General features: G+C 43.6%; 1 protein-coding gene and 1 long non-coding RNA gene across 3 annotated transcripts in view; one reads left to right on the plus strand and one right to left on the minus strand.

Moving 5' to 3' along the window:
* ROR2 (receptor tyrosine kinase like orphan receptor 2) overlaps positions 1-25,863 on the plus strand; it is a 275,853-nt gene that overhangs the window by 19,382 nt on the left and 230,608 nt on the right. Inside the window, exon 1 of one of the 2 annotated variants that reach the window (XM_081523881.1) lies at positions 19,869-20,178. The exons of the other annotated variant lie outside the window; for it this stretch is intronic. Coding sequence (XP_081380007.1) covers positions 20,091-20,178 — 88 coding nt within the window. The 5' untranslated portion in view covers positions 19,869-20,090. Of the gene's footprint in view, positions 1-19,868; positions 20,179-25,863 lie in introns of those variants that run through there. 2 annotated transcript variants of the gene reach the window in all.
* On the minus strand, positions 3,399-8,775 carry LOC145519696 (uncharacterized). The gene is made up of 2 exons (XR_014063840.1): positions 8,724-8,775; positions 3,399-5,602 (listed from the first exon to the last, which is right to left on the minus strand). It is a non-coding gene; the product is annotated as an uncharacterized LOC145519696 (long non-coding RNA).

Raw genomic sequence — 25,863 nt, forward strand, 5'->3', positions numbered from 1 at the left:
TAGAAATATGTTGTTTAATCTCCAAATATTTGGGGGATTTTCTAGAGACCTTTTTGTTATTGATTTCTAATTAATCCAGTGTGGTCAGAGAACACATTTTGTATGGCTTGAATCTTTTTAAAGTTATTGAGACTTGTTTTATGGTACAACATCTACAGAGTATTCTATAAATTTCATAGTGCAGTTCAAATCTTCAGTGTCCTTACTGATTCTCTATCAGTTATTGAAAGAGTCATGTTGAAAACTCTGACTATAATTACCAATTTGTTTTTTCTCCTTTCATCTTTGTACCAATTATTTTAAAACGTTGTTATTAGGTTCATAAAGATTTACACTGTAGAATTGTGAGCATTTTCATGTCCTCCTGATAAACTCACTCTTTTGTTTATTACGAAATAATCTTCTTTATCCTTGGTAATATTCTTTACTCTGAAATTTACTTTGTGGAATATTAATATAGCCATTCTAGCTTCCTTTTGACTAGTGTTATCATGGTATACCTTTCTCAGTTCTTTTGTTTTTCACTTAATTGTGTCTTTTTATTTAAAGTGCACTTCTTATAAGTAGCATATAGTTAGGTCTTGCTTTTTAAATTCAATCCGATTATCTCTGACTTTTAATTATGGGTTTAGTTATTTATACTTAATGTGATTATTAAATTGATTACATTTAAGTCAATCTTCTTGCTCTTTGTTTGCCATTTGTCCCATCTGCTCTTTATTTCCTTTTCTCTGTTTTCTGGCTTCCTTAGGATTAATTGAATTTTTATGATTCTGTTTTATCTCTTTTATTGGCTTTTGAGCTATAAATCTTTGTTTTGTTATTTTAGTAGTTGTTTTAGAGTTCATAGTGTCATCTTTAATTCATCACAACCTCCTTACAAGTGATGTCACACCACTTTACGTATATAATAGGACCTTAAAATACTATATACTTCCATTTTCTCTTTCTTCTTTATTATTCTGTCTGTTCTTTATTCTATTATTGTCATACATTTTACTTCTAGATATTTTATAAACCACACAAACTGTGTTCTGTCACACAGTCTTAGAACCTAGATTGTCTGATCCAAAGTCCATTCTTTTCATCTATTTGCTAAGCCCCTCAACAAAACAAACAAGAAACTAAACAAAAATCCTCTGCTCAAATTTGGGCCTTGACAAGCCTCAGCTAGGAAAAAGTTTATGTTGGTTAAATGTGAAGTGGACATTTCACAAAATCATTAGAGGACAAATATTGTATTATAAACACAAAGCTGGCATAGCAGTATTAACACCCATGGCTGGTTCATGTCAGTGTATGGCAAAAATGCAATACAATCAGGAAATTCAACTATTAGTATAGATTATTCATGGTTTCGACAATGCATATTCATTTAGGCCTCGAAAAGTTCTAAAATAGCTATTGGGATAAAGTTGATAGATTTACAGTGTAATGTTACTATAAACTGTTTTTTCATGTGGAAAGTAAAATGTATAATGTAACAAACAGCTCTGAGTTTTATAATGAATAATAATTGCTTATTCATATGGTACTTACAGTTACTAGGCAGCACTCTCAGTGCTATAGGTATATTAATTTATTTAAACTTATTTCACTATGAAGTAGTCCATTTACATCAGGGCAATGAGAATTGCTATATATGGCCATTCAGAAGATGTTTAACTTGAAAGTGTAATCAATTTTGAGGATGGTATGCATCTTGTTATATTACTTTGCTGCATTGGTTAGATCATGATTTACCAAAAAGGATTTAGTTTCCATCCCATGTGAATACTAAATTTCTTTGTCCCTTTAAAAAGAAAAACACTTTGTGTTTTATTATTTCAACAAGTTCTCAATCTTATTGTTTCAACTAGTACCGACAAATTTTAGTTCTTACTGTTCATATCATTTTTATGGTATGGCATCAGACTCTCAAATAAATACTGACAGGAGCAAGGCTGGAATTTGTGGCATGATACATTGTTTGTATAATCTACACCTCCTAAGAGATGAATAAATCATACATTCTTGTGTAACAGGACAGAAGGAGTTCCCATGTGCTCCAAGGAACTCTGAGCACATCTGTGGAATGTCAGAGCCCTGGTGCAGGAGTAAAACATCACTCAGGGTGGCAGTCTCATGGCTGCAGGCACAGATGCCAAAGGATGGTGGTGGCATATCACCTCCAAAAGCAAGATGGGACCAGGGAGCAGACCAAGGAGCCCACCGTCAAGGTTGCTGTGCCCTCTGCATGGATGTGAAGTCTCTTCTCCCTCTTCCTCATGGAGATTCAGTAAGCTACACCCATGCTCCCAGACAATATCTTATGGAAGAGAAGAGATGAAATCAGAAAAAAAAAAAACCACTATTTTAAACTCAGCTCATGTGGCAAGTTGAATACACACTGAATGAATAAAATGTGTAGTTTATAGATAATTATACATGCAAAAGATTAAAAATAGAGAGCAGCCAAGGGAGATTGGAATGGTCAGCTTTGGGGACAGAGTCGTCAGGGAGGGCACCAGTGAGGAGGTGACATTTGAGTAGAACTTGGAGGAGGTGAAGCAGCATGGCATCCAGGCTGTCAGAGAGGTGCATCTTTGGCAGCATCAGGGGCAGCGGGCTGCTAAAAGAGACCAAGGAAGCTAGTGAGGAAGGAATGAGTGACTAAGGAACAAGGAGGCTCATGGCAGCACAGCCCTGTGAGATGGAAACGGAATAGCTTGGAGGAAAGTTAAAGTTTCTAGTCTTACCCAGAAGAACAGGATATTCACTAACTTCAGACTTAAATTTAAGTGTATGTATATTTGTTAGGGATAATCAGTAAAATAGAAATATAATCGATAAGTTTCTAAAAAAGTGAAGATCGTAAAGATATATTTTTATTAGACAGGAGTCAAAAAGGAAAAACTAGAAATAAAGAGAAAGCCTAATAAATTGGAAGCCCAAAATAAGATGTTAAAAACAAGTTCTGTTACATATGATATATATGGTTTATATGTATGTATATTATATTTATATCTATCTCTGAAGAGTTAGAGAAAATTGGATTAGATATTAAAAATAGAACAATATGCTACGTAAAGGTACATATTAAATATGAAAGGGAGGCACCAAAAGGACACTTCAAAAAAACATGTAGATTGAAAATAAATGGGCACAACATCATTAGAAGGCAAATATTGTTTATAAACACAAAGCTGGCATAGCAGTATTAACACCCATGGCTGATTCATGTCAATGTATGGCAAAAATCACCACATTATTGTAAAGTAATTAGCCTCCAATTAAAAATAAAATACCTGTAAGACCCAATTTAAAGTATGGGACATAAAAAAGGACAAGAGAGGCCATTTTACACTGTGATCAATTAGGGTTTCATGTGTGGCTATAACAAAACCCAACAATAGTTACTTCAACAAAGAGAGTTTATTTTAACAATATAAGTAATTCATTGCCAGGCAAGCCAGACCTATCCCAGGTCTCATGCTGTCAGCAGTCCCTGGCTTATTTCTCTATGTTCTGTCATTCTCATGGCTTCCTAGTGATACTAAAATGACTCCTAACCTCCATGTTCCAGAGAGAAGAGGGAAAAAGGAAATGCGAAGAAAGAGTGGTACCTATATCAGAAGTTATACCCATCAGTTCCGTTGAGTTGCTCAGTCATGTTCAACTCCTTGTGACCACATGGACTGCAGCACGCCAGGCTTCCCTGTCCATTCCCTGTCCATCACCAACTCCCAGAGCTTACTTACTCAAACTCATGTCCATTGAGTCGGTAATGCCATCCAAATATCTCACCCTCTGTTGTCCCCTTCTCTTCCTGCCTTCAATCTTTCCCAGCATCAGGGTCTTTTCAGATGAGTCAATTCCTCCCATCAGGTGGTCAGATTATTGGAATTTCAGCTTCAGCATCAGTCCTTCCAATGAATATTCAGGACTGATTTCCTTTAGGATCGACTGATTGGATATCCTTGCAGTCCAAGGGATGCCCAAGAGTCTTCTCCAACACCACAGTTCAAAAACATCAATTCTTCGGTGCTCAGCTTTCTTTATAGTCCAACTCTCACATCCATACAGGACTATTGGAAAAACCATAGCTTTGACTAGATGGACATTTGTCAGCAAAGTAATCTCTCTGCTTTTTAATATGCTATCTAGGTTGGTCATAACTTTTCTTCCAAGGAGCAAACATCTTTTAATTTCATGGCTGCAGTCACCATCTGTAGTGATTTTGGAGCCCCCCAAAATAAAGTCTCTCACTGTTTCTACTGTTTCCTCATCTTTTTGCCATTAAGTGATGGGACCAGATGGTATGATCTTAGTTTTCTGAATGTTGAGCTTTGAGCCAACTTTTTCACTCTCCTCTTTCACTTTCATCAAGAGGTTCTTTAGTTCTTCTTTGCTTTGTGCCATAAGGGTGGTGTCATCTGCATATCTAAGTTATTGATATTTCTCCCAGCAATCTTGATTCCAGCTTGTGTTTCATCCAGTCCAACATTTCTCATGATGTACTGTGCATATAAGTTAAATAAGCAGGGTGACAATATACAGACTTGACATATTCCTTTCCCTGTTTGGAACCAGTCTGTTGTTTCATGTCCAGTTTTAACTGTTGCTTCTTGAGCTGCATACAGATTTCTCAGGAGGCAGATCAGGTGGTCTGGTATTCCCATCTCTTGAAGAATTTTCCACAGTTTGTTGTGATCCACACAGTCAAAGGGTTTGGTGTAGTCAATAAAGCAGAAGTAGATTTTTTTTCTGGAACTCTCTCGCTTTTTTGATGATCCAACGGATGTTGGCAATTTGATCTCTGGTTCCTTTGCCTTTTCTAAATCCAGCTTGAACATCTGGAAGTTCATGACTCACGTACTGTTGACGTCTGGCTTGGAGAATTTTGAGCATTACTTTACTATGAGTGAGATGAGTACAATTATGCGGTAGTTTGAGTGTTCTTTGGCATTGCCCTTTTTGAGACTAGAATGAAAATTGACCTTTTCCAGTCCTGTGGCCACTGCTGAGTTTTGCAAATTGGCTGGCATATTGAGTGCAGCACTTTCACAGCATCATCTTTGAGGATTTGAAGTAGCTCAACTGGAATTCCATCACCACTAGCTTGGTTTGTAGTAATGCTTCCTAAGGCCCACTTGATGTTGAATTCCAGGATGTCTGGTTCTAGGTGAGTGATCACACCATCGTGATTATCTGGGTCGTGAAGATCTTTTTTGTATAGTTCTGTGTATTCTTGCCACCTCTTCTTAATATCTTCTGCTTCTGTTAGGTCCATACCATTTCTGTCCTTTATTGTGCCCATCTTTGCATGAAATGTCCCCTTGGTATCTCTAATTTTCTTGACGAGATCTCTAGTCTTTCCCATTCTATTGTTTTCCTCTATTTCTTTGCATTTATCACTGAGAAAGGCTTTCTTATTGCTCCTTGCTCTTCTTTGGAACTCTGCACTCAAATGGGTATATCTTTCCTTTTTTCCTTTGCCTTTCACTTCTCTTCTTTTCACAGCTATTTGTAAGGCCTCGTCAGACAACCATTTTGCCTTTTTGCATTTCTTTTTCTTGGAAATGGTCTTGATTATACACATGGGTTATACCCATGGCTATTCCTAAATAGAAGGTGAACCAGTAGTTGCAAATTATTAGCCGAGTATATTGCTACTCCAACCAAACTGGGGTGTTATTGCTAAGGAATAAGGGGAATATGTATGAGGTGGGCCACAACCAGCATTTATTATACACAGTGACAAAACAAACTAGACAAAGTTATCATAAACTTATACATACCTAGGGCTTCCCTGTTGGCTCAGCTGGTAAAGAATCCACCTGCAATGTGGGAGACTTGGGTTCAGTTCCTAGGTTGGGAAGATACCCTGCAGGAGGAAACAGCTACCCACTTCAGCATTCTGGCCTGGAGAATTCCATGGACTGTCCATGGGGTTGCAAAGAGTTGGATAGAACCTAGCAACTTTCACTCTTTCATGTACCTAACAACATCACTGAGAAATATGAAAGGCAAAACATGACATGATCATGGAGACAAATTTACAATATCACAATCACAGTGTAAACAAGCTTCTTTCAGACACAAATAAATCAAGTAGACAAAAATAAGTAAGAATAAAGCACTATCATCAAAAAGTCTACAAATAGGGAGTTCCTTTGGTTGCCTGGTGGTTAGGATTCTGGCTTTCACTGCCATGGCCCAGGTTCTATCCCTGGTGTGGGAACTGAGATTCTGCAAGCTGCATGAAGTCTACAAATAACAAATGCTGACAGGGATGTGGAGAAAAGGGAATCCTTGTATACTCTTGATGGGAATGTATATTTTTTTGCTGCTACTATGGAAAACAGTACTGAGATTCCTCGAAGAAACAAAAATAGAACTACCGTATGATCCAGCAATTCTACTTCTGAGTACATATATGAAAAAACTGAAAATACTAATTTGAAAAGATGCATGCATCCCAATGTTTATACATTATTTACAATACCCAAGATATGGAAGCAACCCAAGTGTCCATTAGTAGATAATGAATGAAGAAAATGTGATATATACATATATATACACAATGGACCATTACTCAGCCATGAAATGAATGACATTCTGCCATTTGTAACAACATGGATAGTCCTTGAGGGCATATACTTAGTGAAATAATTCAGACAGAAAAAGACAAATATGTATATTATCATTTATATGTGAAACCTAAAAAATAAGAACGTGAAAGTACATAACAAAACAGAAACAAATTCACTGATACGGAAAACAAACTAGTGGATATACTAGTCAGGAAAAGGAAGAGGGAAGGGGAAAGATTGGATAGGGAATTAAAAGATACAATCTACTGGGACTTTCCTGGTGGTCCAAATGTTAAGATTCTGCTTCCACTGCAGGGGGTGTGGATTCTATCTCTGGTTGGGGAACTAAGATCCAGCAAGTCAGTGTGGCCAAAAAAGCCCCACAAAAGATACAATGAATTATGAATAACATAAACAAGCAACAAGGATACATTGTACTTGTGGTACTTGTTCCCTTGGAAAGAGAATACAGCCATTATTTTGTAATAACTTGAAATGGAATAAAATCTATAAAAAATATTGAATCACTATGCTGTACACCTGAAGCTAATATAATATTGTAAATTGACTATGTGCTGTGCTTAGTAGCTCAGTTGTGTCTGACTCTTTGCAACCCTGTGGACTGTAGCCCTCCAGACCCCTCTGTCCATGGGGATTCTCCAGGCAAGAACACTGGAGTGGGTTGCCATGCCCTCCTCCAGGGGATCTTCCCAACCCAGGAACTGAACCCAGGTCTCTCCCGCATCGCAGGTGGATCCTTTATCGTCTGAGCCACCAGAGAAGCCCAACTATATGTCAATTTAAATATTAGCAAAAAAATACTAAAGAAGATTTAAATCAGTGCTATTCAAAGTTTCATCTGTGTGCCGATGTGCTACAAAGTTAGGAGCTTATGCCAGAATGTAAATCAACTATGCCACTAAGCCCATAGTTCAGTTCAGCTAATAGCTTTTTTTTTAATGGTAAGAATTTCTTGATGAAGAAAGTTTTTTACATTGATTCATTTTCTAGCATAATTTCCTTCTATTGTCATAGATCTGATGAAGTGTTCACAGACCAGATCTTTTCTGAGTAACATTGATTTAACTCCTTTTTTATCCTCACATAAAGATTTGAATTTTGACCAGCTACTTTGAGTAATACTGGTTTGAATTATATCTTAACAAGGCTGAACCCAACAACAGATGACAATTATTTTTTCCTAAGAGTTACTATGTGCCAACAACTCAACTCTGACAAATACTCAAGGACATGTTAATAGAAGAGTCAGATTTGAACCCAAGCATCTATTGGCCATTGTTGCTAACTGCTCTGCTTCTGTGCCAGCACATTAGGTAGGTTCTGAGGCCAGTGTTCCATCCTCCACGCAAATGATGCACCAGGGTGTGCACAAAACCTGTGCTGGTGTGGTTCTCATCACATGGAGAATTGTTGAGAAGTTATAAATTTGAAACTGGCACTTCAATTTTACCTCCTGATAGTTTCATTGATCAAAGTCAGGTCCTTTTCTGAGGTTTATTTTCAGAAATTCCTGGCCCTAGGGGGGAGGAACAAAGATGTTCATTTCTTGTGCTTAACGGGGGGCAAGGCAAAGGCTTGGGTGAGGTCTCATTCACTGTTGTTCTTCTTTGGGGCACACTGAGGAATGTAGGAAAGACAGATCCTTGTTCCAGAAATCTTATCTGTGCTCAATGTTGTACTTTCCGTTTTCTGTGAATTGAGGATAGACATCATTCTGAGGAAAATAAGGAAACACTTGGAATCATAGATACTATTTACCCCGACATTTACCCCAATTTCATTTCTTCTTCCCTGTAGATATACACTGTTAGCTGCTTAAACTGTATCCTTCAAATGCTTATAATATGCAATTGTATAGTACAGATTGGATATGAGATTATTATTTTATTATTATTTTACAAAAAAATCCTGTGTTGTTGAATTGTTCCATGACTTTCTTTTTTCACTTGACATATCATGCAAGTCTATCTGTCAGTATATGTAGCTCTACCTCATGATGTTATACTGAAGTTCAATATTGTGATAAATATACACATGTATATGTTCATTTAGACATTTCCCCATTGATAGATATTTAAGTAATTTCTAATTTTTGCCTATGACAAATAATACTGTATATAGTAGTACCTAGTCTCCAAAGATGGCTCCCAATAAAGTCCATCTCCAGATTTTCGTGTCCTTAAAAAAGTCCCCTCCCACACTGAATCTGACATTGTGACTCACTATGGCCAGTAGAATGCAGGGAAGTTGGTGCTGCAACAGCTCTAGGACCAAGGCTTAGAAGGACTGGCAGCTTTCACTTCTGTGGTCTTGGAAGCTGGCCACCATGTAAGAAGTCCGATAGTCTTCTGAAGAGACAGAGACCATCTCACAGAGGCCTTGGAGAAGGACATGCCCCACGCTTCCCTTGGAGACAGAGGCCAAGTAGAAGAGCACAAAGGTGCCAGACATGTAAATGAAAAAGCCATCTTGGATGTTTAATTTAGTTGAACCTTCAGAGTTCTACAATCCAGTGGAAAGTCACCCAGCTGAGCTCAGTCATCCCCTAGAACCTGAGGGATGAGTATTAAGTATTAAGTGTTGGGGTTTACTATGTGGCAATAGATAAGTGAAACTGCAGCAAACAGCACAACTTTCCTCCTTAACTCTGTCAGTTCAGTTCAGTCTCTCAGTCGTGTCTGACTCTTTGTGACTCCATGGACTGCAGCGCACCAGGCTTCCCTGTCCATCACCAACTCCCAGAGCCTACTCAAACTCATGTCCATTGAGTTGGTGATGCCATCCAACCATCTCATCCCCTGTCGTCCCCTTCTCCTCCCACCTTCAATCTTCCCCAGCATCAGGATCTTTTCCAATGAGTCAGTTCTTTACATCAGGTGGCCAAAGAATTGGAGTTTCAGCTTCAGCATCAGTCCTTCCAATAAATATTCAGGACTGATTTCCTTTAGGATTGACTAGTTAGTAACTCTGAATACAGAGAACCAAATGGCTAGGTCATTAGGCATGCACATCAAACTTAAATAAATTCTACTGAGTTAGCCTTCAGAATGGCTGCATACCACTTTAAATCCCCACCCCCGATAGAGTACAGAAACACAAGAACCTAATAGAAGCAGAAGAGATTAAGATGAGGTGGCAAGAATACACAGAACTATACAGAAAATGTCTTAATGACCCCCGTAACCACAATGGTGTGGTCACTCACCAAGAGCCAGACATCCTGGAGTGTGAAGTCAAGTGGGCCTTAGGAATCTTTAGTATGAACAAAGCTAGTAGAGGTGATGTAATTCCAGCTGATATTTAGAATCCTAACAGATGATGCTGTTAAAGTGCTGCACTCAATATGTCAGCAAATTTGGAAAACTCAGCAGTGGCCACCAGGCTGGAAAAAGTCAGTTTTCATTCCAATCCCAAAGAAGGGCAATTCCAAAGAATGTTCAAACTACCATACAACTGTGCTCATTTCACATGCTAATAAGGTTATGCTCAAAATCCTTCAAGCTAGGCTTTAATAGTATGTTGACTGAGAATTTCCAGGGGTATAAGCTGGGTTTAGAAAAGGCAGAGGAACCAGAGATTAAATTGCTAACATTCATTGGCTCATAAAGAAAGCAAAGGAATTCCAGAAAAACATCTATTTCTGCTTCATTGACTACGCTAAAGTCTTTGACTTTGTGGATTGAATTGTGGAAAGTTCTTAAAGAGATGGGAGTAACAGTCTACCTAACCTACCACCAGAGAAACCTGTGTGTGGGTCAACAAGCAACAGTTAGAACCTTACATGGAACAATAGACTGGTTCAAAATTGGGAAAGGAATACAACTAGGCTGTATATTGTCATCCTGCTTTCTACAAAGAGTATATCATGTGAAATGTGGGCTAGATGATTCACAAGCTGGAATCAAGCTTGCCAGGAGAAATATCAACAACCTCAGTTATGCAGCTGACACCACTCTAATGGGAAAAAGTAAAGCAAAACTAAAGAGCCTCTTGATGAGGGTTAAAGAGGAGAGTGTTAAAGAGGAGGGTTAAAGAAGCTGGCTTGAAACTCTACATTCAAAAAACTAAGATCATGGCATCTGATTCCATCACTTCATGGCAAATAGAAGGGAAAAAAGAAACAGTGACATATTTCATTTTCTTGGGCTCCAAAATCACTGTGGACGATGACTGTTGCCATGAATTTAAAAGATGCTTGCTCCTTGGAAGGAAAGTTATGACAAACCTAGACAGCATATTACAAAGCAGAGACATCACTTTGTTGACAAAGATCTATATGGTCAAAGATACTGTTTTTCCTGTGTCATGTATGGATGTGTGAGTTATACTATAAAGAAGGCTGAACACTGAAGAATTGGTGTTTTCAAGTTGTGGTGCTGAAGACTCTTGAGAGTCCCTTGGATAGCAAGGAAATCAAACCAGTCAATCCTAAAGGAAATCAACCCTGAATATTCACTGGAAGGACTGCTGAAGCTGAAGTTCCTATACTCTGGCCCCCTGGTGCGAAGAGTCAACACACTGAAAAAGGCACTGATGCTGGGAAAGATTTAAGGCAAAAGGAGAAGGGGATGGCAGAGGATGAGATGGTTATATAGCATCATTGACTCAATGGGCATGAGTTTGAGCAAACTCCGGGAGATGGTGAAGGACAGGGAAATCTGTCGTGCTGCAGTCCATGGGGTTGCAAAGAGTCCAACATGACTTCATGACTGAACAACAACAGCCACAATGATCAGGAATATCATTTTCCCCTAAAGTGACTGCCAGATCAAAAATGGGATTTTACTTCATTTCGAGTTTCTCTGATTACTGGTTAAATTATGTATTTGTTTTTCTTTGTGTAGTGGCCATTTATATTGACTTTTCTGTTAACTGCCTGTTTTAGGAGAGACCAGCAGGACTGTCTGCTGGGTTTCCCCTGTGCTTCTTTCCCAATTACCCTCCTAGGGTGATTGCGTGCCTCAACTTCCCAGGGTTTCCAGGTGCTACTGGTGTTGATATAAACTCCAGTTGACAGACAAGGTATTTATCTATCTGCCTTGTCAAGGCCACTCTCATGTCCGCAAGAGCTCCACTGTCATATATTCAGGTGGGTATCACTAATGCCCTTCCAAAGTCTCCATAAAAAAGAAGAATGGCCGTATACCATTCTGGGATGATGAGAGACTAGACACTGTGTATAACATCCTACTACTGGCCTTCTGCACTGTGAGGGAATTAAGACCCTCAGCCTCTGTTCAGGCCACAATACCCCATCAGCTCATGTTTGAGGACTGCCTAATCCTGGAGACAGCCACCATGTCTTTCAGCACTGACGTACCAGAGTGGTTTCATTTGCATCTCTGTCAGACATGGGACACCTTGTGGGAGGGGCAATAGAGCACCCATCAAATCAAGCATCAGCATACCAGAGTTTGTTAGGTAGGAAGACATTACTCCCTTCAAGGGGCTGCATGCTGTCGCTCTACTATCTTAGAGCTGGGAGGTCAAGTCATTCCTGAGAGCTCTGGATCTCACTCAGATGACAGCCTTTGGAGTGGATCCAGTTCTGGGATGACCTAGTCAGCCCCTCCCCAAGAAAACAAGAGTAACCACATGGATGAAGCGATCACTGGACTAGCACTCACTCCCTCCTGAAGGAGAAGGCCCTGTGGTCTTCCTCTAACACAAGGGAACGTGAGTGTGTGAGTGTGTGTGTGTGTGTGTGTACATTTTGTCTAGTTTTGATACCATTTTTTTTTGTTTGCTTTTTTGTTTTTGGTCACAATGCGTGGCACGCGGGATCCTAGTTCTACAACCGGGGTCTGAATTTGTGTCCCCTGCAATGAAAGTGTGGCATCTCAACAACTGAACAGTCGGGGAAGTCCCTAGTTTAAATGCTTTTGTATTGGGCAATCTTATGTTATTTTTAATAATTTTGTGATTAATAGTATGTAGTTTGAAAGGGCTACCTGTGGGTTGCATTTGTTTATTACACTGTATTAGCATTCTGGGGCTGCTATAACAAAGCACCAGGACAGGGTGGTTTAAACAAGAATTTATTATCTCATGGTTCTGGAGGTTAGAGTCTAAGATCAGGGTGTAGTGATTGATCACAATCACAATAAGACTAGTGATTGTTGACCCATAAGGGACAGAGATTCTATAAACACATTTGCTTTCACTACTGAGAAATAAGTTATTTTTAGGAGGATTTTGGAAGATATTTTAGGCATGGAATGTTGTTGAACAAGAATCATAGCAATAATAGTACTATCATCCAATAATCCTATGGCTGTGACCGTGATGATATAAATGCATCTTGGTTTTATTGACTTTTCAGAAAAGAATGAACTGTTATTTTTAATTGCCCTGTTAGGAAAATATTCTAACCACATATATGGTATAATGGGTATAATCTTTATAGTGGTGTCATCTTTATCACTGGTTCCTAGCACAGAGCTCCTAGAAGCCTTGAAGTCAGAGAGACAGAAGAGTCTTCTGTTATTCATAACGACTCACTTCAACCCTACTGGAGTTTATGTTAATGAGGTGACTCTTGGAGGGGTCCTAGAGAGGTTTGGGATAAGGGCTAGTCACCAGTAAGACCAATCAAGTCATGATTAGAGAGTCACCCACTCCCAGCCCCCACCTGCATCCCACCCTGACCTCTGCAGAGGGAAGAGGGACGAGAGGTGGAGTTCAATCACCAATGACTGATGATTTAGTCAATCATGCCTTTGTAATGAAAGTTTCATGTAAGGCTTCTAGATGAAAAGGACCAGAAAGCTTCCAAGTTAGTGAGTGCATGGAGGTACTGGGAGGGCGGTGCACCCAGAGAGGAATGGAAGCACCATTCCCCACTACACCATACCTTGCCCTACGCAGCTCTTCCATTTGACTGTTCTTGGGTTATATCCTTTATAATAAACTGGAAATATTCATTAAAGTGCTTTCTTGAGTTCTGGGAGCCATTCTAGAAAATTATCAAACCTGAGGTGGAGGTCGTGGGACCCCTCCAGCTTTGCAGCCAAGTCGGGCGGAAGAATAGGTAATTTGTATACCCAGTACCTGAGACTGGCGTCTGATGTGGGGGTGTCTAGTGGGTCCAGGCCCCTAACCTATGTGGTTTGAGGGTAACTGACCATAGCTAGTTTTAGAATAGAGTTCAATCATGGGATTCCCAGTCGCTGTTTGGAACATTGAAGAATTGATGGAGAGACACCATGCATTTGTTCTTAGAGGAGGAAAATACTTCTCAACACAATTAAGGAGATTAAGATGTGAGCTTCAAACAGTAGTGGGCCTCCTTGAGATGACCACCTGCCAGATGGGAGTCACCTTTGTATGAAATGATGAACTAAAAAGGAAGAGATTGTTTCCTATTAGTCTCCTGCTGCTGCCCCCATTTCTTGACATAACGATTGGAAATCAAAGATAAAGTTTCTTTGTTGAAATGATGTGTTCAAGCTTCAGAACTTTTTTTACATTTATTTTCTACTTTAATTTTTTTTTTCTTTTTTCTTTTAAAAAAAATTTGTGCTGTTTCTTCCTTGTGGCATGTGGACTTTCTCTAGTTGCGGCACGAGGGGGCTTCTATATTGTGATGTGTGGGCTTCTCACTGAAGCTGCCACTGGATACCACCAGGAAAGAAGTTCCTAGAACTTCTAAAGCTTATAGTTAGTGGTGCAAACTGGAATCTTTGTTTCATCATTCCCGAATCTGAATTTTTGGAAACAAGAAAGCCTACCTAAGCTGTATGTAGACATAAATGGTTTGAAATAAAATATTCTTTTCAAAACCACTGCAGTTTAGGATGGATGTGTAATTTCAGCATAGGCCCATAAAGACTTATTCAGTCATGTAAGCATGAAATGAAGAAACTGCTAGCATTTATTTTATTTTATAAAAATTTGCTGCACATTAGAGAGAAAGGCAGTAGGCTGGTAAAAAAAAAAAAATTAGTACATTTTTCCCAAATGAGAGTTCAGCACCAGCATTTTTCTGCCTTGCTTCTTCTTTCCTTCCTTCCCTCCCTCCCATGTAAGTTGTTACATCTCAGGCACTGATAGGGATATATCAGCCTGTTTCTTATGGAGCTTTAGAACAGGAGGGAAAATTGACCTAATCATGTCAGCTTGCATCATAGGGGTGAGATTACAACTGTGACATGTGCCTCCAGGTAGGGTCCTAGGCACTCCATCTACATGGAACCTTGACCCATCCTGAGATGATGGTGATAGACGCGGCATCCCTGAGAAAGTGACAGCTGATGGGAGGAGTAAATGCTACCAAAGTGAAGGAAGTCAGGGAAAGCATGTTCCAAGCAGAAAGAACAGCTCGTGAAAAGCTCCCACGTGGAAGGGAGTCTGATACTTTTTGTGCTTTTGAGGAAATGAGAAACCAGAAGGGCTGGAAAATGGGAGCAAAGATAGCATGGTGCAGAATGTGACTGGGCATTTGTGTGGGGTCAGATCCTTTATGGAACATAAAAGTTTCAGTCTTTGACTTAAGAGCACTAGCAAGATATTCAGCAGAGACTTGGCTAGACTTGAGCTTGAAAGATCTTTCCATATAAATGTGTGGAATGCATATTGAAGTTGGGTGATGAAAGAAATGGGGAGACTGGTGTGGAGGCTCTTATCTAGGCAAAGGTGATACTGTCTTGAAGTAGAGTGATGGCCATGGGGGTGAAGGACAATGGGCTGAAGGCATTCAGGAGGTAAAAGCAACAGCACATGGCAATGAGGTGGATGTAGGAAGGTGTCAAGGATGGGGCTTAGGTTTCTGTCTTGTAGAGCACATGATACCATTGGGTGGAGGAGGGAATTTAGGGAAAAAACTAGGTTTGAGGGAGGGTTCAGGGCTGGGGGGTGTGCAGATCATGAGTTCAAGTTTGGGTAACTCGAGTTTGAGCTGCCATTAAGAGAGCCAAGTGGAGACGCCAAGGAGACAGTTGAAAACGTAGGTCTAGAGGTCAGGGGACTAGCTCAGGACGGATGTGTACATTTAGGAGTTGCCAGGTGAATAGGTGTTAGCTGAAGCCATGAACTTGGAAGAGATTTCTCATTTGGGAGTGTGGATTGAGAAGAAAGTATAGCCTAGGACCATGTCCAGCATAGCTGCCCACTGGAGAGGTCAGGGAACAAAGAATAGGAGGAAAGCCTGAAGAAGTAGCAGTGAAACCAGGAGAGCGCGGTGTCATAAAACCAAGGGTAAATGTGTTTTCAGAAAGGAGCAGACCATGGTAAAGTGCTGCAGAGAGGCTGAGTAAGAGAGAGAAAAAGAGCCGTCCATCGAGCTTCACTGTCTGGGAATCCCAGCTGACCACAGTTGAGCTGTTTGTGTGGACTCAGTGTGAAGGGAGGAAATGGAGCCGTCTTGTTTGACAAGTTCTGTCATTTATCTTGTTTCGGACTTGATTTTTGTATCACTTGCTGTTGCCAGAGGAGGGTACAATTTTCTGTTGAGGATCTCCCAACTGAAAAAACAAAAGAGTAAGTGACAATCTCACTGCACTGGTTTGCACATGCTCCCCACAAAAGCCCAGTGGGCAGAAGGCTGTGAACTGTAGTTATCGACTTTCCGCATTAGAGCAGTAAAGTTTGGTATGCTCAAACACTCCAGATTCTTACTGATTTTTTTTGGTTGGAGCTAGTATGTACTGAGACTCAGAAAACTCTACCCATAAAAAAAAAAAAACAACCCTGATAAATTGAGTTTAATCAAAATGAGAAACTGCTGCTTGTGAAAAAAACACTGAAAAAAAACATTAAAAGACACACCAGAGACTGGGAGAAAATATTATCTATGTCCAAGTCTTTTATCTGCCTGAAATGGGCTTATATCCAGAACATATAAAAAGCTCTTAAAACTCAAAAATAAGAAATTAAAAGATGAGCAAAAGATTTAAAAAGACATTTCACAACAGAAGGTATGCTGCGGCTGCTGCTAAGTCGCTTCAGTCCTGTCCGACTCTGTGTGACCCCATAGACGGTAGCCCACCAGGCTCCCCCGTCCCTGGGATTCTCCAGGCAAGAACACTAGAGTGGGTTGCCATTTCCTTCTCCAGTGCATGAAAGTGAAAAGTGAAAGTGAAGTTGCTCAGTCGTGTCCAACTCTTAGCGACCCCATGGACTGTAGCCCACCATGCTCCTCTGTCCATGGGATTCTCCAGGCAAGAGTACTGGAGTGGGTTGCTATTTCCTCCTCTGAAAAGAAGATATACAAATGGGCCAACACAATGGGTGTTCTTCAGACACCCCAGACCCCTGGTTTTGATGCCTTCACATAGGCCCATCTGCACCAGGAATATTTTCCCTGGATAGCCGCATGGCTCCCTGTTGGCGGTCTTCAAGGGGTGTCTGGCTTCCTCCTGTTACTCTTGCTGGCTCTTGCCATAATCATTTCCTCTTCCTCTTGCCTACTGCCTGTCCTGGGGACAGTATGGTTGTGTTCAATGTATGTGATGTGATAATCAGTTTCCTGGCATACACGCCTCCCATCTAGCTTTCTCCTACAACAAAGAGGTCTGGTCTGCGAAACCAACAAGATATTGCATGTGATTTCCAAGGCTGAGTTATAAAAGACACTATAGCTGCCACTTGGCTCTCACTCTGGGAGAAGTCAGATGCCATGTTGTGAGGATGCTCAAGGAGCCCTGTGGAGAGGTTCCTGTTGCGAGGGAACAGAGGCCTCTTGCCCACACCCTGAGCTAACCTGCAGGATTAGCATGTGTGTAAAGGAGATCAGCCCTGGGTGTTCATTGGAAGGACTGATGTTGAAGCTGAAACTCCAGTACTTTGGCCACCTCATGCGAAGAGTTGACTCATTGGAAAAGACCCTGATGCTGGGAAGGATTGGGGGCAGGAGGAGAAGGGAACGACAGAGGATGAGATGGCTGGATGGCATCACCGACTCAATGAACATGAGTTTGGGTAGAGTCCGGGAGTTGGTGATGGATAGGGAGGCCTGGCATGCTGCGATTCATGGGGTTGCAAAGAGTTGGACACGACTGAGCGACTGATCTGAACTGAACTGAACTGAAGCCACCTTCCTGCCCCAGTGAAGCCTTCAGATGACAACTAACTTCAGCCTCATTGCAGACCCCGAGCTGGGCCTAGTTAAGCCTCTCCTGAGTTCTTTACCAACAGAAACTATGTGAAATAATGAATGTTTACTGTTTCAAGCTGTTAGGTTTGGAGGTGACTTGTTACACAACAGCTGACAACTAATACAGGTTTGAGAGAATAAGTAGATCCAACTTGGCTTGGAATTTAAGCCACATTCTTCTGACTAGTTAGAAAATGCATATTTTGACCCTTCCCATGTATAGGTGTTGGAGTAGGAAATGGCAACCCACTCCAGTATTGTTGCCTGGAGAATCCCATGGACAGAGGAGCATCGTGGGCTATTGGCAGGTGGGTTCTTTACCACTAACACCACCAGGGAAGCCCCAGGAATAATTTTTAAAAAGCTTTATGAAATCATGTGACCCCACCCAAGAAACTGTCAGCAAAAATACATGTTGCTGTTTACACTCTCAGGTCAGGTTTGTGGGGAAGCCAGTTGTGTGAAAACTGCACACAGACAATGGGTGAAGCATGATTAGGTCATTTCCCCAAAGTTCACACCAAGAAGTGTAAGTGTATAGTATGTGGCAGAGCTGCTCAGAGAATGGTTCTGGAAGGACAATCTCAAGTATTTGCAGTGGAAGGCAAAAGGAGTGCACGTCTACAGAAAGGACAATGCTTTGCTGATTAACTGGGTTTTGAAGGCGAGTCTCATAGGAGATTTCTCTGCCCCCGGCTCCCCCCACCCCCACCCCGTCTGTCTTTTTTGCCAAAACCAGAATGGAGGAGTCTGGAACTAATGCTTCAAGACCAACTTTTAAAGGCTTATTTACTCTTAAAACATCCGTGAGGGATCCCAGGGGAAGAAAAGGGAGGAAAAACCCAAAGATAAACACCTGGCAGGGCTCACAGAACACCGTGGAGAGCAGTTCGGGGTTCAGACCCACACCAGCGGCGCGAGGAGCAGCTGCCGGGGCCGCTGCAGTTGGATAATGCTTTCACCATCTCCCATTCTGCTCTGGATCCCCGGCCGTCCCTGACCAGTCTCAGTCGCAGTCCCTCTTCTGCTTTAGGAATCTGTTCATCCAAACAGATACAGCAGAGACAGAGGCCTAAACAATTTGAACTAGGGTAACAGGCGGGGCTGCTCAGCCACGTTGTCAGGAGACCACAGCAAGAGGACTTTTATTTCCTGCCATGTGTGAGGCTGTGGAGGGGTAATTCCAGGCGGGGACAAGCTCAGGGGTCTCTGGGTCTGGCACCCAAGGCCAGGACTCTCTCGAATTCACCCAGCTAGCAGGGAATGGTGTTTGAGCAAAAACGCCAAACAAACTGCTCCATAATCAGTTAAAAGATAAATCTCACAAAGCAAACAACTGAGTCCCTGGAGGTTCCGAGTCCTTTCTCCAAGAGAGCAAAAACAAAGAAAATTCCTAAGTTACAAACAGGAGGGTCAGGCCTTCCAATTCCAGACCTTTGCATGTGTTAAGCAAAACCAAGAATAAGCAAGAAAATATGCTATTTGAATTGCGTTCAGAACGTCTTTTACAAGTGAAGCAAATTACTTCTGCATGTTTCTGGGGCTCTGCAGAGAACAAATAGTGTTCTGCGTTTAATGGGTAAAATTACACAATTTGCTTATAACAGTAAACCCGAAGCTACGGTGGCTTCAGACAGCATCGCGCTCGCGAGGGTTCTCTCCATCCAGCTCCACTCCCAGCAGTTTCCGAGCGTTTTGGAGGCACGCAGTTGTCCCCGTTGCTCGCAGCGTAGCGAGGAGAGGCCAGGAGGGCGCCAGTGGGGACGCTGCCCTTTTCCTTGAAAGTTTTGCTTCTCTTTCTCCCGCGCCACCGGTTTCTGGGATTGGGTGTCTCTCTGATGTGCCCCGGTGGAGGTTGGCGGGGCACCGAGTCGTCCTGAGTTACAGATTTACCGTTAGGCTCCCGGGGGTCCCGCCCCTAAAGGTGGGTGCCAACTGCGCCAGGAGTCTCTGTGGCGAGGGCAGTCCCCGCGAGGTCTGGCTGGACGTCCCCAAGGCTCCACCTTTGCGTCCAAGCGTTCCGAGGAGCAGGCCGGAGGGCGGGCGCGGGAGGCGCGTCCGGGGACGAAGCTGCTGCCCCCCGGTCCTGGCCCCGCGCTGCCCGCGCGCCCCGCCCGCTACAGGCGTGTCCGTCCAGCAGGGGGCGCCAGCGCTGGCCTCTCGCTCTGCCCATCGGGGCGGGCGAGCCTGGGACCCTGCCTCCCTGCTTGCCCGCGGTCCGCCCCCCGCGCGCGTCCTGCTGGCCCGAGCCGAGCGGCGCATCCGGGCCGAGAGAGGAAGAGGACCGCGAGTTCCTCGAAAGGGACCAACTCGCCAAGCGCCTAGGAGAAAGGGCAGCGGACGCGCGGCCGACGGGGGTGGTGGCGCCGGATCCCCGCGCCCAGGCCCCTACGGCCCGCGGCATGGCCCGGGGCTCGGCGCTGCGGTGGCTCTGCATCCTGGCCATCTGGGCGGTCGCCGCGCTCTTGCTCTGCGTGTCCAGGGCCTCAGGTAGGACCCACCGGCCCGCGTCCGCCCGGGCGCACCTCCTCCAAGCGCGGGCAGAGGGCTTGCCACTCGCGCGCCCGTCCCTTCCCTCGCGATGCTGCTGCTCCGGCCGCCGCGCCGGCGCCGGTGCTCCTGGGCGAGGGGCGCCTGGCGGGGGCCCCCCTCCCGTGCCCACCTCAGCCCGGCTCTGCATCTGCGCCCCGCCGCCCGGGGCTGCTTTCAATAAGGCGCGCTCCTGGGACGCCTAAGTGTTTCCAGAGGCTAGGGCGGGCGGCGCCGGCGCCCGCGAGGAGCCCCTAGCTGGGGGTTTCCGAGGGTCGTGAGTGTGAATGCGGCCGGCGCCCGGGTCCTCAGACGTGTCTGAGGTTCTCAGGACCTTAACTCGGCCCTGCTCCCCGAGGTTCTTTCCAGAGCTCCAGGTCCGTGGCGCCCGGGTCTGTGCCGACATCTCCCCAGAGCCGGCGCCGCGGTGGGACGAGGCTCAGGGAAGGGGGCTCCCGATCCCCGCCCGTTGGTTGGAAGGGAATTTGGCTTCCCTTTTGTTGGCCCCTCACCCGCTCCGCCACCGCCGAGAGGTGGCCAAAGCAGCGTTTCCTGTGCTTGGGGTCCGGGGTCCCCGGGCTGCCTTTCCGCTACTGGGGACCTAGCCTTTTTCGGGCTGGCTGGAGGGTGGGCCAGGCTCCCGGGTGGCATTCCCTTCGAGGGTCGCACGCGGTTGGGCTGCGTGGACCCCGGGGCGAGCAAGAGGTGCCATCACGTTCGGTGGAAACTAGGGGGGATCGGCCTAGGGTGCCACGCTGTCCAGATCCTCGCAGCACCCGCCTGCCCGCCCCCCCCCGCCCCCCCCCCCCGCCAGCCAGTTTCCCGCACCCTGCTGCGGCGAGGGAGGGCGGCGGAACCTCTAGGTTTGAAAGCTAAGGGGGTTCACCTCGTGACCCAGAAATGTGTGAGCCGCCCCTTACACCTACGTGGGTCTCGGTGTCTCCCACTCCATGTATTGTGCCCCCTCCCCCTGGCATTTCTGCACATAGGTGAGAATTAGACAAAAGGCACAAGAAGGGAGCTCGGTGATTTTCGTCTTCTGCTGCCAACTGCGCGCTCCAGGGATCCATCCACCGATTCAGGAATGCTGGGCAGACTTTCCTGGGGGGCGTTTGGGTTTAATAGAAGAGCCAATTACGTCACACATCCTTGGTTACTTGATTTGGGAAAGGGGTTTGCGTTTCTGTCGCTGTCCCTTAAAGCATAAGCCGCTCAAGGTGCACGGTGCAAAGGTAAGTAAACCAGACCTAAGTTAGTCTGTACGTTTTAAACAGCATCCCTCTGGATTTCTGCACCCCTTATCCCGCTAGAATCCCTCTCCCGTTTCGAGTCAAGGGGTGCATTTGCTGCGCTGCGGGAGGGGAAAGAAGAGGCTTAACCCCAGGGACTCGACGTGCCATTGAACAGCGTTTGCGTGGTGGCGATGTAGGGGTTAATTGCTCTGCAAAACCTGCCGCGCAAACCTATGGCCCAGCGGTTTTAGTTGCATTTGCCAGGGGGAAGTTGGAAGTGGGTGATGTGAGAAAAGGTGATGGGTCTGTTCCTTAAATCAAAATTGCAGCAAGACTGCAAAGGTGCTCGCATTTTGGGGAGAGGAGTTTAAACATTGCCGTAGTTTCCAGTAGAGTTAAAGAAATCTCTGAGGAACAAAGCAATCCAATATCACTTTCCTTAATTTCTGAACCCTGTGTGGAGGTAATTTTCTTTCTCCAGTAAAATAATAGTAATTTCTATAGGGGAGGGAGTAGGGAAGCTGTTTATAATTCTCTTTCTTCTGGAATGTTAGGTGAGGTGGAAATGCAAAGAATAAGATCATATTCAAACTATGAATACAATTTTATGATTACGGGAGATTCAAGTATTTGGCATCTTTTCTGCTGTAAAGAGGAATCCCTGTAATCTGAGTGTATTTTATACACAAAACATACGTTACTATGTAAAAACAAGGAAACGTTATTCTAAAAGGATTTATAAGTTCTATGTTTTTATAGAAGGCTCTGTTCCTTAGGGAGACAAATGCTTAATTTTGGACTGTGTGCCCTGCCTGCGTTTGACAGGCTGGGAGTTTTGGGGTCTCCTCACCCTTGATTTTGACAGTGCAATGTTTACTTCTGGCCCAGATCCCTGGAGTGATGGTGGTAATAAATAATGATAGTGATCCATTTGAAAGTAAGTAAATGAAAACATCTTGAAAAAGAAGACTTTGTGGAAAAAGCAAAGTTTTTATATACTCTATAGTAAGGCAACATGTTTTTCTTATTATGGCTGTACCAGGAAAAGAAGCAGCACACATTTGAAAATTTTCAGTATTTAATAGCAAAAGCCAGTTTAACTCTCATGTCTGCTTGATAAAAATGCCATCTGGACAATGACCACCACTATGTGGCATTCAGTGTGAGCTGCTATACTGAACTGTTTATAAAAATGGTGATAGGTGACCGAGGGGCTGTAGTCAATGAGGCTGAACTCTTGATTAGTAAAGCAGTCATAGTTAGAAAACTTACAAGAAATATGCTTAACATTTTGCCTTCAGAAAAGCAACATGGGTTTAAAAAGGTACATTGACCAGGAGTTTTGGGTGACAGTGATCTGCAGACTTACAAGGCAATGTGAAATACCATTTCTATTTTTATTGTTAAACCGTTTTCCTTTTGTTTGGTCAAAATACCGCTGTAATTGTTGTGTGTGTGTCACTCTCTGTTATGGCGTGATTTGTCGTGAATTACTTGTTCCCTGTGAACGTTTTGTCTTTCTACCCTCGGTTTAACCTTTGAGACACTGAAGCCTGGAAGAATTTGGGTTTCACGCTCTAGCCTTTGGAATCTTTTCCTGAGATCAATGGGATAGAAATGCAGGGGCAGGGGAACAGCCTGTCTGACAGGTAGGGAAGATTAATCCCCTAAAGAGGGACTTCTAAAGCAAGGTTGCAGCTGGAGAAGTGGCACTCCTTTAAAATGCATTCCACGGGAGGCCAGGATGTGGAAAATTATCATTATCATTGAAATGGGAACTGGGTGCAAAAGGCCTGGCCCCCCCTGATCTGCAAAGCCCTGGCCACTCTGATTCGGTATAGGAAATTTGTGCATGCTAACTCTTTTCTCAGGGAGAGGTGTAATTATATACTTCCAAATTGTAGTCAGGGAAAAGAAAGTGGGTTACTAATTGTTATCTGCACCCAAGGTTTATAACCATCTTCTAAAACATTCATTGATGTCAGGGGCCTTTTGGTGTTTATCTGGTCCATTCCCTGGGAACCTGGAGGGGGACCGGCAGCATCCTGTGGTTACCACCTGGAGAAGGGTTGGGCTGTGAAGCTTTGGGTTTACTCTGCTGTCTCCCATGGGGATCCCCTTATGCGCTGTGATATGTTCCTGGTAAAGAAAGTTGCCATTAAGATGTTTCTTTTTTTGGGGACCCTGTGGTGACTACCAGGTGGACCCTATGAATTCCATGCCTGGAAGGTGTCAAAGCAAAGTAACCAGGGGGCTTTGCTTTGCAGAGAAGTGTTGCTGATTAAGTCTGGATTTTACATGTCCAATAGCAATTTCATGAAAGGACAGCTGGGCTGAAAGAACTGGTTTTGAAAACATCGCTTCTCAGTGACTCTTTGAGTTCTTTGGTTTTGTATATTAGAACTGTATCACTGTAAAAGAATTGCTACAATTTTGGTGGGTAGTGCAGGCTTCTTGAGTTTTGAAATAAAAATCTAAGCAGCAAGACCAGTTCTGGCCCACTAATTATGGCTGCAACGGGCTGGGGTTTGTACCAGCCTTCTTCTAGTGTGTATTTATTTGGTTTTGCTGAGGAGCTTGCCAAGTTGGAAATAAGGGCGGGACAGCTCTGCTTACATGTGCTGTTGTCATAAAATATGTCTGGGGTGTGATCTGTTTAAAATCATATCAACAGAGTGGCCAGGGAATTGTTGAACAGTGTTGGGAAAACTTTTCAAAAATAAGGAATTGTGTTGGTGTTATTTGTACCATTTTGGGGATTTCTGTGTTTTTTTTTTTCCCCAAATTCTACTGAAAGAACCAAAAAATCAAAAGCCAAAGGGAAGGAAATGATTACAGAAAAATCTAGCCTGATTAGACTAAGTGGCTTGTCCTCTAGAAAGTCTTAAGTTCCAGTGAGATGTGGTGTGTGTGTCTTTAATTGTCATTGGAATGAGCTTCAGTAAGCACTCTGTCACTTTTGAGATGGTATCTGGGGAGAATGTGGCAGCTTCTTCAAATCCTCCTGGAGTGGGGGAGGGTTTCCACCAAGTCTCAAATGCTTCCAGCCTCCTGGTTTCCACACCGCAGTGCCCTCCTGGAGGACTAGTTAACCCAGTGTGCACTTAAATGACAAAAATCCTCATTGTAGGCTTCTGCTGTGGAGTATAGGTACATGTAACTATTTAGGTTAAAATTAATTAAACTGAACTGAAATGAAAGATTCAGTCCCTCCACTGCACTAGCTGCATTTCAGGGGCCTCATGTTTGTGGTGCTAGTGGTAAAGAACCTGCCTGCCAATGCAGGAGACACAAGAGATGTGGGTTTGATCCTTGGGTTGAAAAGATCCCCGGGAGGAGAGCATGACTACCTACTCCAGTATCCTTGCCTGGAGAGTCCCATGAACAGAGGAGCCTGGAGGGCTACAGTCCTTAGGGTTGCAGAGAGTCGGACACGACTGAAGTGATTTAGCACACAAATGTGGCGGGTGGCTTGAATGGTCCAGGAAGGTAGAGGACATTTCCAGCATTGCAGGAAGCTCTGTCCACCACCACTCCTCTTTGCCCAGCATCTCTGTGTTAGTCGCTGTTGCTTTAGGAATGTCTTGTGGAGTCCAGAGTCAGGGAGGGGCTCACTTTGTTTGCTTAGAGTTCTGTTTGTTGACTGTGGGAGATTTGATGGCAAAAATGAACTGGATTGACTGACTCTAATCTGTAGAATTAGATTAGAGAGGCTTCCCCCAGAGGGGCTGAGCAAAGGTGTAATTACCAAGGTGACAAAACCTTAGCGTATATACTTACATACCATGTAGTGCTGATTTGGGGAAAATGTTAGTTCTAAAGAATTCACATATTAAGGGCTAGACAAAATCATATGAACATGTTGTGTGTGTGCATGTGTATGGAAGGGCCACATCATGGCTTCAGTGCCATTAACAAAGCACATGAAATGCTCATAGTGATGACTGTTGATTCAAATTAGACTGAGTCTGACGTAATGGGGGAATCTTCAAGTGTTGAAAGGAAACAAATATCACATCAAGGTTTACAGCGCCAATTCAAAGAATTCCAGCACAAGAAAGGACAAAGAAACTTGCCTGATTACTGGTTGGATTCTCCCACACAATGCCAGGCACATTTGGGGTGTGCGAAAGCAGTTTGCCACTTGGGGAAGGAAATCACAGTAGAAGTGAGACAGGGAGCTGGGGAGATGATCTGAGAACATGTTCATGGACCAATTCTCACTCCACTCTGAACTGAACCTTAATACGCTTTAGCTAGGATTTGCCAAAGATTTCCTGCAGCAAACAGCTCTGTGATAACGCCCGATAGCAGCCAGCCTTCCTGAGATCTTCTCATTTACCTCAGAGCCACCACGTGGGATGCGGTGGAATGTGTTTGTGGAATGTGTTTGCAGATGGAATAGGGCTGAGAG

This window comes from Giraffa tippelskirchi, chromosome 1, assembly GCF_054371585.1.
Source record: "Giraffa tippelskirchi isolate mGirTip1 chromosome 1, T2T-mGirTip1v1.2.pri, whole genome shotgun sequence".
Taxonomy (NCBI): Eukaryota; Metazoa; Chordata; class Mammalia; order Artiodactyla; family Giraffidae; genus Giraffa; species Giraffa tippelskirchi.